Source organism: Kogia breviceps, chromosome 3 (genome assembly GCF_026419965.1).
Source record: "Kogia breviceps isolate mKogBre1 chromosome 3, mKogBre1 haplotype 1, whole genome shotgun sequence".
NCBI classification, from domain to species: Eukaryota; Metazoa; Chordata; class Mammalia; order Artiodactyla; family Physeteridae; genus Kogia; species Kogia breviceps.
In genome coordinates this window covers 28,462,416-28,476,450 of record NC_081312.1, presented here as the reverse complement: position 1 = coordinate 28,476,450, position 14,035 = coordinate 28,462,416, and the positions used below count along the sequence as shown (strand labels likewise).

The 14,035-nt window shown below is 37.4% G+C and overlaps 1 protein-coding gene across 3 annotated transcripts in view; it reads left to right on the top strand.

Moving 5' to 3' along the window:
* Positions 1-14,035, top strand: part of BBOF1 (basal body orientation factor 1) — a 40,211-nt gene that overhangs the window by 21,114 nt on the left and 5,062 nt on the right. For 2 of the 3 annotated variants that reach the window (XM_059055856.2, XM_067028111.1), the window contains exons 5-11: positions 1,503-1,583; positions 4,454-4,524; positions 5,412-5,556; positions 6,601-7,094; positions 9,214-9,315; positions 13,320-13,394; positions 13,559-13,673. In XM_059055856.2, coding sequence (XP_058911839.1) covers positions 1,503-1,583; positions 4,454-4,524; positions 5,412-5,556; positions 6,601-7,094; positions 9,214-9,315; positions 13,320-13,394; positions 13,559-13,673 — 1,083 coding nt within the window. Of the gene's footprint in view, positions 1-1,502; positions 1,584-4,453; positions 4,525-5,411; positions 5,557-6,600; positions 7,095-9,213; positions 9,316-13,319; positions 13,395-13,558; positions 13,845-14,035 lie in introns of those variants that run through there. The other variant, XM_059055855.2, reaches the window with a different exon arrangement.

Below are 14,035 nucleotides of genomic sequence, written 5' to 3'. Positions count from 1 at the left end.
GTGAACATTTTTCAATGCCATTATGTATTTTTCTATAAAACCTTTTGACTAGATGCATGAAATTTCATTGGGTAGATATATCATGATTTACTAATCGGTCCCTTGTTGTTGGACATTTGGACTTTTTTCTAATTTTTCACTATTATTAACTGAGGAACATCTAAGTAACAAAGTATTTTTCTATATTTTTAATTAGTTTTTAGGATAACTTCTTAGAAGTTATAGTGAAATTTATAGGTTAAATTTGAATGTGAACTTTTAAGGTTTTTCATATGCATTGCCTAATTATCTTTCAAAAGATTTATTTATTAATTTATAGATTTTTGGGGACCCCAATGGCAACTGAAAGGTCCACCCCCCCATCCCACTGGGTTGGTAGACATTTCCACAAATTTATATATTGACATTAATTTTGAAAGTCTTTGACAATATGAGGCCATTTTAAAAAATTGTATAAAAAATACAGGAAGAAAGAAGAACATCTGAAATCATATGATATGGATCAAATGGAGATTTAATACTGTTAGGACAGAGATCACAGTAAGGAAAATTGTGAAGTATAAGGGAGGACAATATTAGACATAAAATAACTAACCTCTGTATTAAATGGTTACTATTCTAAGTGTTTTGTGTGTATTATTTGTTATTTAATCTTTGTCACACCTCTATGAGAATAGCTACTATTATTATCCTCTTTTTACCCTGGAGACTTGAGACTTAGAGAAGATAAGTGATTTGCCAAACAGCTGGTAAGTCAGAGAGCTAACAGTTGAACTCTGGTCTGTGTGATGGAAAGCTCTTCTCTACTGCCTTTTTTTGTGGCATGAATATTAGATTGAGTGGGCCGATTTCAATCTGATTGGTTCTTGCCAGTATATATAGCCTTCAGGATCATAGCTTTAAGTTAGCTCAATTCTCTTTGCCTGGAAGAATTTTATGTCCTTTTTATTCTATGTAGTTTTAGAGGATAGAAGGATCTGTCTATGGGAATCACAGGGAGATACTTTTTAGATTGATACTAGGAAGAATTTTCTAAACATGGGAACTCTTAAAAGGGCAGCCTAGTGAATTAATAGGATTTGATTAGTGATACTTCTGTCTCTAGATATTTTTCTCATAGAAGAGATTCCTATATTAAGTGGGAGATTTCTATAGTCTGACCCCTAAGATTCCTGGTAATTCTAAAATATTATGATTCTGTGAGTCCACATGTTTAAAATGAAGATATTTGGGGGGAATGAATATGATAGTAACTTATCTGAATGTTCTGAAAACTGTTATTCATGAAAATCTTTTTAGAAAATCAATACTGATCTTGTAAATCTATAGACGATTATGAGAAGTATGGTACTCAGAGGGAGGGCATGGAGTTTTTCTGTGTGTTCAGGATTAAGAGGTAATGTATAACAGAAAATATTTCTTGACTGAGAATTTTCCAGGAATATGCCCCAATCCACCCCATTTCCTACTGACCATTCTATTTTTGGTTATTTTAATTTTAGCTGAAGGAGGACTTAAGGAACACAGAGCAGAAACATCAGGAGACTCTTAGGAGATTGGAAGGCAGGTTTTTGGAAGAAAAGGTACAGCATATTTGCATTAATAAATAAATATATTGTGTACTAGAACGACGTAAGTATATTTATATCTATTCTGAGACATCAACTTTTCATTTGGTATCTTATTAGAAGATTATCTTTTCCCCCCTCTTAGTTAGAGATTCTTGAAATCCTCAAGAGAGATCGTCATCTGACCAAGGCTTCAGGACACATCCCCCACCCCAGCTTGGTGTCTCCTGGTGGAACTAAAGTTCTATGTACCACTTTTTGTAGGGAAGATGGGATTAGAGAGGTTACTCTGATACACGTGAGGGTCTTCCCTTAGTCAATCCAACTAAGGATATTAATAAAAGGGGCTCAGGACTTCCCTGGTGGCGCAGTGGTGTAGAATCCACCTGCCAGTGCAGGGGACATGGGTTCGAGCTCTGGTCCGGAAAGATCCCACATGCCGTGGAGCAACTAAGCCCATGCGCCACAACTACTGAGCCTGCGCTCTAAAGCCCGCGAGCCACAACTACTGAAGCCCGTGCGCCTAGAGCCTGTGCTCCACAACAAGAGAAGCCACCGCAGTGAGAAGCCCGCGCACCTCAACAAAGAGTAGCCCCTGTGTGTGCAGCAACGAAGACCCAAAGCAGCCATAAATAAATAAATAAATAAAAAGGGGGCTCAAAAATGTTCCTTAGCACATCACAAACTTCCACATTTCTCTGTGCTTCTAAAGTTAATTCTCAGAGTCCCCCTGGTTTTTCTTTAATTCTTTTAATATTTTCCTTAATTTTTCATCCTTAGGAAAGAAATGAATAATTTTTTTCACAAATTGGTGGGAATGTAGGGAAGTGAGGGTGAGGCAAATAAGTATTCATATCAGGTTTATATAAAAGGATTTGCTTTCAAAAGTGGCTCTAGGTTTCCAGTTTGTGTATTGAATAACCTGGGAGTGGGGCAGGAGCAGTATCTAGATGCTTTCCCTCTCAGGCACTTCCTGGCACTGTTAGGAATGGAAGTGCTCAGGAACGGGCTGCTCTCAGCTGCCTCCTTCCTCACTCCACCCTACACTTGATCTCTCTCCTACTTGGTGTAACGTTCCACAAACAAATGTTAGAAGTGCTTGGTCAGTTTACAGATTACTTGAATGACAGTGCTTATATAAATAGGATTTTAATATCTGGAAGTAGGTGGCTGCTGGCCTTTCCCTCCTAATTGCAAGATGGTTAATGCAGCTCTGAGAGTCATCTCTCTTAGGGCGGGAAGAAGGGAGGCTCCATCTGTATCTGTCACTTTTCTCTGGAAACCATAAAACTTTCCCCAGAAGCTCCTAGCAGATTTCTTCTTACATCTCTCTGATTGTCCAGAACCATGTTATAATGGACGCCAGGGAAAGGGGATGTTTTGTTTCTCCAGCCACTGGTGGAAGCTGGGAAGGAAAAAGGAGGATGGGAATGAGGGTTGGGTTGTCCAGCCACAGCAGTGTCTGCCTTACCATGTGAGGTACCGACTTCATGGTTAGATACAAACTCCTATACTGGTTTGAGCCCCAGTGCTGCTGGTCCATGGCAGTGGGCTTTCTAGTAAGCCCTGTTCATTCATCTCATACCTCAGCATGTTCCACCTGATCATATACAGGACTTCCCCCAGGTTATTAGTATTTTGTTGTGTTTTCTCATTTAATCCTTTCTGTTCCGTGAACCACCAAACCTTTCCCCACCTGCATATTTTTGTACTTGCTATTCTCTCTTCCTGAAATGTTCTTATTGCAGTTCTGACTTATTCTCATGCTTCAGAGCTCAAATGTCATCCCCTCAAAGAGATAATCCCTAAACCCAATCTAAAATTACCTCCCTGGGCTTCCCTGGTGGCGCAGTGGTTGAGAGTCCGCCTGCCGATGCAGGAGACACGGGTTCGTGCCCCGGTCTGGGAGGATCCCACATGCCGCGGAGCGGCTGGGCCCGTGAGCCATGGCCGCTGAGCCTGTGCATTCGTAGCCTGCGCTCTGCAAAGGGAGAGGCCGCAGCAGTAAGAGGCCCATGTACCACAAAAAAAATAAAATAAAAAAATAAAAAAATTAAAATAAAATAAGATAAAATTACCTCCCTCAGTTACTATCTATTTCATTACCCCATTTATTTCATTTATAGCATTTATCACAGTCTATTAATTCTCTTATTTGTTTACTTGCTGGGAGGCTGTATAGCATCAAATTGCCTGCATATGAATCCCTGCTCTGCCATTTACTAGCTATATGATTTTGGACAAGTCACTAACCTTTCTCTCAGTTTCCTCAATACTTGTCTTTGGGGACAATAATAGTACCTAATTCATAGGTATCTAATTACATTGTTGTGAGAAGTAAATAATACATGTGTAGAACCATGCCTGGCACATAGTAAATGCTCAATGCATTTTAATTATTATATTGTTTGGATCTCATCCTAGAATATAACCTCCATGAGAACAGGAACCTTATCTGTTATGTTCACCACAGCATCTCTAATATCTAAAAAATCTGGTACACTATTAGTACTCACTAGGAATTTGTTGAATGAATGAATAAATGATTCTCATCACATTGTATTTAACAGAAATTTCTCCCAGCTCTGCTTTCCAGGTCTGATGTGGAATTTTTTTCTATTTATATGTCATTTTGATTTTTAATGGTGAAATTGGGAAGTACCCTAAAGTCCCTGTGTTCACACTATCCTCTTTGTTGGCTCCTCCACTGATACTTGGAGTACTTCACATCAGGTCATGTGGACAGGAGTATTTTATTTGACATTATAAAATAAATATTTAACTTTTTATGTGTAAAATTTGTTGTTAGAAATATAACTGAAAAAAAAAAAAAAAAAAAAAAAAAGAAATATAACTGTATTAAAACAGCCTGTTTTCTTTTTTAGCACCGACTAGAAAAAGAGGCTGAGAAGAAGATAATAATGCTGGCAGACAAAGCCCACCATGAAGCTGTTGTGTAGGAGATCACTGCCTCTTTTTTCTTTCTAATAGCCCCTCTTACCTCTATGCTAGTCTTTTTTGTTCTTATCATGTTTTCTACCCCCTTCTCTCCTGGCTTGCTTTCTTCAAATTTTCTGGTTTACTTTCCTTCACTGTTTCTTTCTCTCTGTGTACCCACCCCTTTTCCATCCACCCTTTTCGTAGCAGCATAGTGTGGACAAAAGAACCTGGGCTTCAAAGTTACACTTTGGTTCTCAACATGTATACTAACTGACTGTAAGAAGATTTCTTAACTTTTTTGAAATTAAATTTCTTCATCTAAAAATGGTGTTAATAATGGCAACTGTGCACAGTTGTCATGAGGTATATTAGTGAAAGTAACACTAAACTGCACTGTGTTAATAAACTAAGTCTCAATGGTTTATTTCTAATCTAATGTGGGTCTGACAGCTCTACTCCAGGGGTGATTCAGGAACCTGGGCTGCTTCCATCTTGTTCTTCATGTCCAGTCACATGTACAAAGAGAAAGCATGGGAAACTCATACCTGCCCTTAATTGCCTTGGGCTGGAAGTAACACGTCCCTTTTTACTTTCCTGTTGGTGAGAACTTAGTTCTCAAGATCCCCACCTAACTATTGAGTACCCACCATAAGCTAAATAAGCGCTGGTCATTATTATTTTTTTAAATTATTGATTGTTATTATTTTTTGGTTGCCCCGTGCAGCTTGCGGGATCTTAGTTCCCTGACCAGGGATTGAACCCGGGCCGGCCACGTTTAGGACCGCCAGGGAATTCCAGATGATCATTATTATTAATGTTAAGGGATAAAGCAGTCATTGTTCTAGTTTGCTAATATTTAAATCTTATGTCTGTGTTTTGGGATCTTATATCTATCTATTTCAGGCAATTGAACAATGCTGGAAGAGCTGTTTTTAAAGAGAATATTTATCTCCAGAAAGCTCTCGCATACCACCTGAAGGAAGCTGATGCTCTACAAAAAAACTCTCAGAAGTTGCAAGAGACTCAGACTTTCCTTTTACAGCAAAAGGTTCGTTTAGATTTTGTTTCCTTTTTTTGTAAAGATTGGGTTGGTGAATACTAAGAATTGAGTATAGTAGTGATACATAAGGACAATAGGACAATTTTTCTTCTGTCTGGATGGTGTATTTTTCTTATCTGAAAAGTTAATTACTGAATGACTTATAAGAAACTTTAGACTTGGCTTTATAAAGAATACATCCGAAACATAAATATAACTCCTGTCCTCTACTACCTTAGTATTCATTTTACTTTGCTTAGAGTTGGTCCCTGAATCACTTAGGAATAAGTCCTCAGCTGCGACAATGGTTTCCCCATGTAAGGTGTATTCTTTCCCTAAAGGAAGTCTGGAGGTAAGCAATCCAGAGCTGGAATGGTAGTGCCACAAATTTGGCAGACACTCGGGCTCCTCAACTTTGTTCCGCAACATATGGCTTATATCCTCAGAGTCACCTCATGGCCCGCAGCAGCTGCTGGAGCGCTAACAACAGGGAGGAAGAAGGACACGAAGGAAAACAGCATGCCCCTCCCTTTAGAGCTCTTCCTGGAAGTCCTACACAAATTTCTACTCACAGCTCTTCCATCAGAGCTTAGTCACGTGGCTTTGCTGAACACAAGGGAAACTGGGAATTTTCAGCTGGGCTTACTACCTTTCTGAATAAAATTGAGGTTTTATTACGAAGGAGGAAATGGAAAATGGACACTAGGATAGGCAACTAGCAGACTGCCACAGTTTGCAGTATATAGTTGTTAAATTACTGTTTTACTGTACAGTCTTATTGATTTTGGAATATTTTTTGATGATATAAAATATTGAACTTTTCATAATTTTAGAGGAAGGAAAGTTTCTTAATTAGCAAAATTTGTGGCCTTCCTAAGTCCAGACAGGGACTCTTGATGTTTCTTACTCTTTATGCACAGAATACCAAAATATCACCATTGCAACCTGGCCTCAAACTCAAATCTCATGAAGTAATGGATATTAGTGAGGAACTTTTAAGTTCTGAAATTAATTTTAAAAAAATCTCTCACCTCTCTCATCTTTCTGTTTTAGGAAATCAATGATCTGTTGGTTAAGGAAAAGATAATGCAGCTTACCCAGCAGAGATTAGAAATCCAAACTCTTCAGAAGAAGGTAGTAAGCTTGGACACTGCCCTGAGTTGTATGACCAAAGAGTTTGAGACTGAAGTTTTAAAACTGCAGCAGCAGGCAATGGTAGAGAACCAAGCGGGTCAGATTGAAATTTTCAAGCTGCAGCATCTTCTTCAGATGAAGGACAAGGAAATGAATCGAGTAAAGAAGCTGGCCAAGAACATACTAGATGAAAGAACAGAAGTGGAAAGATTCTTTTTAGATGCTCTACACCAAGTAAAGCAACAGATCCTATTTAGCAGAAAGCATTATAAACAGGTAGCACAAGCTGCTTTCAATTTTAAAATGAGAGAGGCATGTGCAGGAAGAACAGAATATCCCAAAATCCGAACATTTGATGGCAGAGAGCACAGCACCAACAGTGTGAATCAGGATCTTATGGAGGCCAATAAATGGTACTAATAATGCTTTAATATTTTGCCTTTGTACTGCTCTTCTTGTGCCCTTTAGAGAAATAAAAACCCTGAAAAGTTCAGTTTGGTAATATCTAAGTATTGACTAGATTACTCAGTAAGTTACTTGAGGAGAGGAACTGTCTTACTCATCTTTGCAACTCCTATGCTTAGCATACTGTGTGGGGCTTAGTAGGTATTCTTAGTAGATGTCCCCCGTTTTTTGTGTGACAGAGACTTGTTAAAGGGATTATTTGTTCCATTTTGAATGTCATTGTAATATCTTTTAACATGTTCCTTTATTTTGTTTCCTATAACTTTGTTATAAAGGTTTGATTAGATTCAGGTTAAACATTTTTGATAAACATACTTTTCACAAATATTTTGTAATGTTCCCTTTACTATTCTGAGACGAAATTCATAGGTAATAATATCTAATCAAACCGATAATTTTAAAAAATCAACATAACAATTCTTTGCAGCAGCAACTCTTTGTTGTACAGAACTGTCCTATGGATTGGAGGACACCCGCTAGTGCCCCCTCCATCATTGTATTAACCAAAAGTCCCCACAAGGCTTTAAAATACACTAGAGATCTACTGCCACCATGATAAAGGTGGTAGAATGATTGAGACATTTGTAGACTATATACAATTGTTGTTTCCTGTTAGCATTTTAATCTATTTGAATACTTTTCTCCCTATAAACCATGGATTAAATTATAGTGCATTTTAAAGATGATTCTGCAAAAATTGTTTTATAACCCAACATGATTAGATTCTTCAAAGGTCTTAAGAAACTTAAAACGACTCCCTACTACTATGACTTAACATCTTATTGAGAGGGCTTCCAAATGTGTTTTCTGTTTTAAATTATTTTTTAATAGGCTAATATGTAGGTTCTTTTAAATTGTATAGCTGTTGGGAAGGTTGGACATGGCCAATGACTCTTCTTCAAAAATGTCCATACTATAGTTTTTTTTACCTTCTTGCCATATTCAGAAGTCTGTTAATAACACTATTACTATTATTCTATTATAATAATAGTTATTATAATAACTATTACCAAGAGATTCACTTTATTTTTTTATGTAATAAGTCAAGCAAGTTGAGTCCCCACCATACATAAGGCAGTTTCTTTTACATTTTTAAAATCTACTGTTTATTAAGTGGTATATAAGTTTTCAGAGGAAGGTGCATAAAATGATTCTCCACATTGTTGTTGCAGAAACTGGACACTTCCCTATTCTGCCTCATGAGCAACTTATCACTTTAATCCTAGTGTTCAATAGGATTTCTGCCAGGAAGGCAGAAATTGTAGTTAAAATATTACATTGTCTGCTTAAGAGGCAGATTGGGGAAGGACAGTTAAAGTATATGGTGATCATAAGGCAAAACCTAAACTTAAAACTAACCCAACTGACGTATATGAAAAAATATTTCTTACGTTATACATCAATACTCTATCTACATGTCAGCCAACTTTTGTAAATAGCAAGTAGACTGTGAATCCTTTGGAAAAGTTATGGTATAGACAAATACCTTCCTGGAAGGCTTAGCTGCCTCTTAAGCAAATAATGATACATACAAAGACAAAAGGTACAAGAAAAAAAGTTGTTTGATGAAATTATTTGGAGGTAAGAAATAGACTAGATAAGTTACATGGTATTTTATATATTTACCTCATCACTCTATTTTCATAGCAAAATATCTAATACTAAAGACTTGCTAAAAAGGAATTTATCAATAATTTCACCAAACAACTGTTTTTTTCTTGTACCTTTTGTCTTGGTGTTATCTGGATACATAATATTGCATTACAACTTTCTTTTTTGCTTATTTGCTTAATGTTTGAGCACAGATTTTTTTCATGTTGTTAAAGTTTTTCTTATTTTCAGTTTAATGACTACATAACACTTCAAATTGGCTACCATGTTAATGTGCTTTTCAAATTTACGATTTTGTAATGGACGTGGTTTGCTTCGTAGTCATTCCATTTGGAAACCTCATAATATTCAGTTATGATTTAGAAATTTTCTCATGTTTACATATTTTATATTTTTTAAAAAGAAGAGATGCTTACTTTGACCATTTTAAAAAATTTTTTTTTTGAAATTCTTTAGGACAAATATTCAAGGAAATTTGGACATTGGAGATTTGACCTGGGAGCAGAAAGAGAAAGTCTTGAGGTTGCTGTTTGCAAAAATGAATGGCTTTGTTCCTAGGTAACTCCCTATTTCAGTAGTGAAATACCAATTTGCTATCAAACCTAGAGGCCATATAGGAAAAGTGAACATATTCTTACTTAGAATTAAGGGAATGGGAAAGGACCAGAAAATATCAATATAAAAGGGTCATACTGCTTAGCTACTGCAACTCCCAGAGATAAAGAATGGGAGATGTGTAAGTGAGCGCAAAAATGAAAGAGGTATTAGAGTTAAATGGGAAAGAAAATCAATTAATCTTAGGTGTTTAAGGCAATGCTTCCTGAGAAGGTATAACATTGTTCAGCTTAATGAGTGGTAACTAAAGAGAAGCATAACAATTGTTAAGATTTTATTGGTCTGCAAACATAAGTAAATTATTTTAAAGCTGATTATTAATCAAGGGGATCTCTAATACCAAGAAAAAGACCTGGAAAGGAAAACAGAAATCCACAGGTACTCCAAATAATTCTTTTTAATGATTAGTTTTACTCTCTTTCTTCATTATGTTTTATCAGTGACTATAACCCTGGTTATAGTCACTTTATAGTAACTATAAAGTGGCTAAAATAAATCAACCACTTACTGATTGCTTGTTAAATGCTTGGCACCATTGTATTGTGGGGATTCAAAAGAATCAAGGGACATTGACTTTGATCTCAAAGAGCTTACAATTTGGTTGCCCAAACAAAACCAAGCATAACAAGGAAAAAAATTAGGTGGCACAATAAAGTAAAGATGGAATTCAGACAATATGTCAGTGGGCTAGAGTAGTCAGGAAAGATTGAAAGAGGGTGACTCTGTGGGGTGCCTTGTAGGATAGTGGTAGAGCAGGGAGGGCATGTCAGGCAAGGGGTAGACAGCCTTAAAAAAAGCCCAGAGTTAGGAATGGGTGTAGGGTATTTAGGAGAAACTGCCTGTCTTGAGGAAATTTGGTGATGCTAGAGAGTAATTACTAATTAGAAATAAGGTTTAACCTATAGATTGAATTATGATGAGCCTTGAAAACCATGCAGAAAATCCTGAACTTTTGTAGATTCTGGAGTAATGTAACATAGTTTTCTTCTCTGCCTTGAAGGAATGCAAAGAGCAAGAAGCCAGACTCATACTCTCTCACTGGAAGGGTTCACAGGTCATTGTTCTCAGAGCTGCCTTCTGGGCACGCAGCGGTGAGGGGTTTAGGCAAGAGTGAGGGCAGTCGGAATAAAGGGGAGAAACTGAGAGAAACTAAGGAAGGAGAAACAGGACTTGGTGATAAAGGACAAAAGGAATAAAGAAAAGGAGTAAATGTTTAAGATTTTTAGCTTAAGAAATGAAGGAATGGTGGTATGAAAGCCAAATGAAAAATCTGGAAAGCCAGTGTGAGCAAAATGTTTAAATTTTATTTAATCCATCCGTTAATTCATTTAACATATACATACTGAGTGCCAACTATTTACTGAGGATATAGTGTTGAGCAAATAAAGACATCATGCTTGATTTCAGGGAGTTTTTGATCTACATGGAAGAAAAACATTGTTCAAATCATCACACAAATAAAAAATACAACTATGACATAGGTTCAAAGGAGTGGTATACAGTGGTAAGAGAGCCTAGATTAGGGGAATCTGACCTAATTGAGGAGATCAGGAAAGTCTCTGAGGAAGCAGAAGCTTGAGCTGATCTCTAAAGGTAAGTAGGAACAAAAGGGGGTGGAAACACATTCTAGGCAGAAGAAATACAAGTAGTATTTTCAGTGCTGAACTGGAGATGTGGCAACATACTGGTGAAAACCACTTAAGGTATTTGCAAAGAGTGATTGGAGTACACGTGAGAGTTTAGGAAGGGAGATTTGAGCATGTTTACTGAAAATTGGTAGTTGAATTTAGGAAAGTGGATGAAGATATAGGAATAAAGGAGCTGAGACTAGAACCTTTAGGAATAACCACAATTAAAATAAACAGGAGAATAAAAAAAGAGTACAACCAAAAGAGAAGAGTTTAAAGAATTATAGGCTGAATGGAAGATGGAGGATTTTAAAACAGCTTTTGCATCTCTGGTAGACTTTCAAAGAGTTTAATTGAAGAGGTAGGGGTAGAATCCAGACTGTAGGCACTGAATGTCTGTCTCATTGTGAGTTGATATTTCTGTACCCCAGGAAATACAGCCAGAGTACCAGGCCTCAAGTTCCACACTGTGTTGTTTTCAACACTTGGAGAAACAAAGGAATTTGAGTGAAATCTTTCACACCAAATCAGTGAACTTGAACTGGCCACAATGGGATGATGTCTAAGCCTGTTGGATGAAAAAAAAATAAGATAGGAATAGGATGATGAAATGTCGAGATGAAATGAGAAAGCTCAAAGCAGCAGGGGAGGAATTAGATGATAAAAGGTCTTCCAAGGCAAGTGGAGTAATTAGGAAGTTGATAAGAGTTCACAGTTGGTTGTATATGATTGTGAATCCAACAGTACAATGTTTTTCTTTGTGATTGAACTAACTCAAAGGAGTATAACCAATAAACTGCACTCTTTAATGCATCAACAATCACTCTGGCTATATCTCAGGCACTAGTAGTATCTAAGGTACATTTTTTTTCATGCATTATTTTTGGACTATTTAATATAGCCAGATTTTGAATGGGGTTATGCTGCTTTCATATGCACCTAATTGAGGACAAGTTTTAGGAGTGGGGTATGTCTTTATCTGCTGGCAAATCAACCTACTATACTTATTCTAACTCTGTTAATCTCACTTTCAAATTAGAATATTGAATGAATGATGTTGATTTCCTGGTTTTGTTTTGTTTTTTTAGATTGAAAGCAGATTTATTCAGGGTGATACACACTCAATAGACAGAATGTGAGCCATCTCAGAGGGCAAGAGGGCCTATTTTTCTGTTCTTAAACTAGAATTTCCAAAGTATAAGAAAAAATTTTCATACTGGGTCTATCTAAATTGGTAACTTTCCGGTGTTTTGAGATTCTTTTTGTGGGAAGGGAATTTTTTGGCCTTGCTTTTGGTCAGTACTCTGGTTCAAGCTTGCCCATCACCATTAATAGCTGTTTATTATTATTGTTAATTTTTTGGCTGCATTGGGTCTTCGTTGCTGCACGTGGGCTTTCTCTAGTTACGGCGAGCAGAGGCTACTCTTCGTTGCGGTGTGCAGGCCTTATTGTGGTGGCTTCTCGTTGTGGAGCACAGGCTCTAGGCACGTGGGCTTCAGTAGTTGTGGCACGTGGGCTCAGTAGCTGTGGCACACGGGCTTAGTTGCTCTGTGGGACGTGGGATCTTCCTGAACCAGGGCTCAAACCCGTGTCCCCTGCATTGGCAGGCTGATTCTTAACCACTGTACCACCAGTGAAGCCCTTAATAGCTATTTTATGAGTATCATCATGATTATATTCATAAATATTTCCATTTCTTAAGTTCAACATGTCTCAACTTTAAGAGAATGTAAGTTTAAATTAACTTGCCTAATATTATACTGCCTCTATATGTGTATGAAAGCTCATTTTTGAAAATAAGAAGCCCATCCAACTGAAGCATTTCCCTTTAGCAGTTTTATATTTATTTATTATTTTTTAAAATTTCTATTTACTTATTTATTTTTGGCTGCATTGGCTCTTTGTTACTGTGTGCTGGCTTTCTCTAGCTGTGGTGAGCAGGGGCTACTCTTTGTTGTGGTGCACGGGCTTCTCCTTGCAGTGACTTCTCTTGTTGCAGAGCACGGACTCTAGGAGCACAGGCTTCAGTAGTTCTGGCACGTGGGCTCAGTAGTTGTGGCATGCGGGCTCTAGAGAGCAGGCTCAGTAGTTGTGGCCATGGGCTTAGTTGCTCCGTGGCATGTGGGATCTTCCCAGACCAGGGATCGAACCCATGTCTCCTGCATTGGCAGGTGGATTCTTATCTACTGCGCCACCAGGGAAGTCCTATATTTATTTATTTATTATTATTATTATTTTTTCCTTTAGCAGTTTTAAAGTGTAGTTGAAATACAGGGCATGTGGAGACACTGCCTCATTGTTAACTTATACTCACTACAGGAAATACAGCCAGAGTTCTAGACCTCCAGTTCCAGACTATATTGGTCCTGATGATGAAACAACAAAGGAGTTTGGGTAAGCTCTCTTGACAAAGCAATGAACATGAGCCTGATCACAACAGTGGTTGTAGACATCTTATACATACTAGAATTGAGTGAGAATAACATAACAAGTATATTGTTCTGAACCAAGTTCCGTGTGTGTGGTTGTTGACAAGTCTTACTTTGTCATTATTGTAGGGATGAAAATAAGCTTCAAGATCAAACCTTCATCACCCAGCAAGTACCAGTCTTAGAATCTACTGGTGAACTGGTGATACCCAATATTCAGAAAGGATCACAAGAGTCTGACATAGTAAGGAGTCTGTAATCTAAGCAAACAATATACATAATTGTTCCCCTTCCTCATGCCGCTTCTTCTAAGTCACAGTTCTCTTCTCTACTAGCCGGGAGCTCTCAGGGATCAGTGAAATGAGTAATAACATTAGTGTGAGATTGTGGACATTTTAATAAACAATATCCACACTAAGACAGGCATATATTTAATGCAAATGCATATTTGTACCTCTTTTAGTATGGAAAACCTATAAATTGCCTTTTGAAATATATAGCCCAGTTAAAATATGTACTATCCTTTATGTAAGAATAAACATAGTGACCATGTAACTCTTGGCTTTGGACAGAGGTGGGAAGTCTGGGTCACTATAAGCTAGCGGA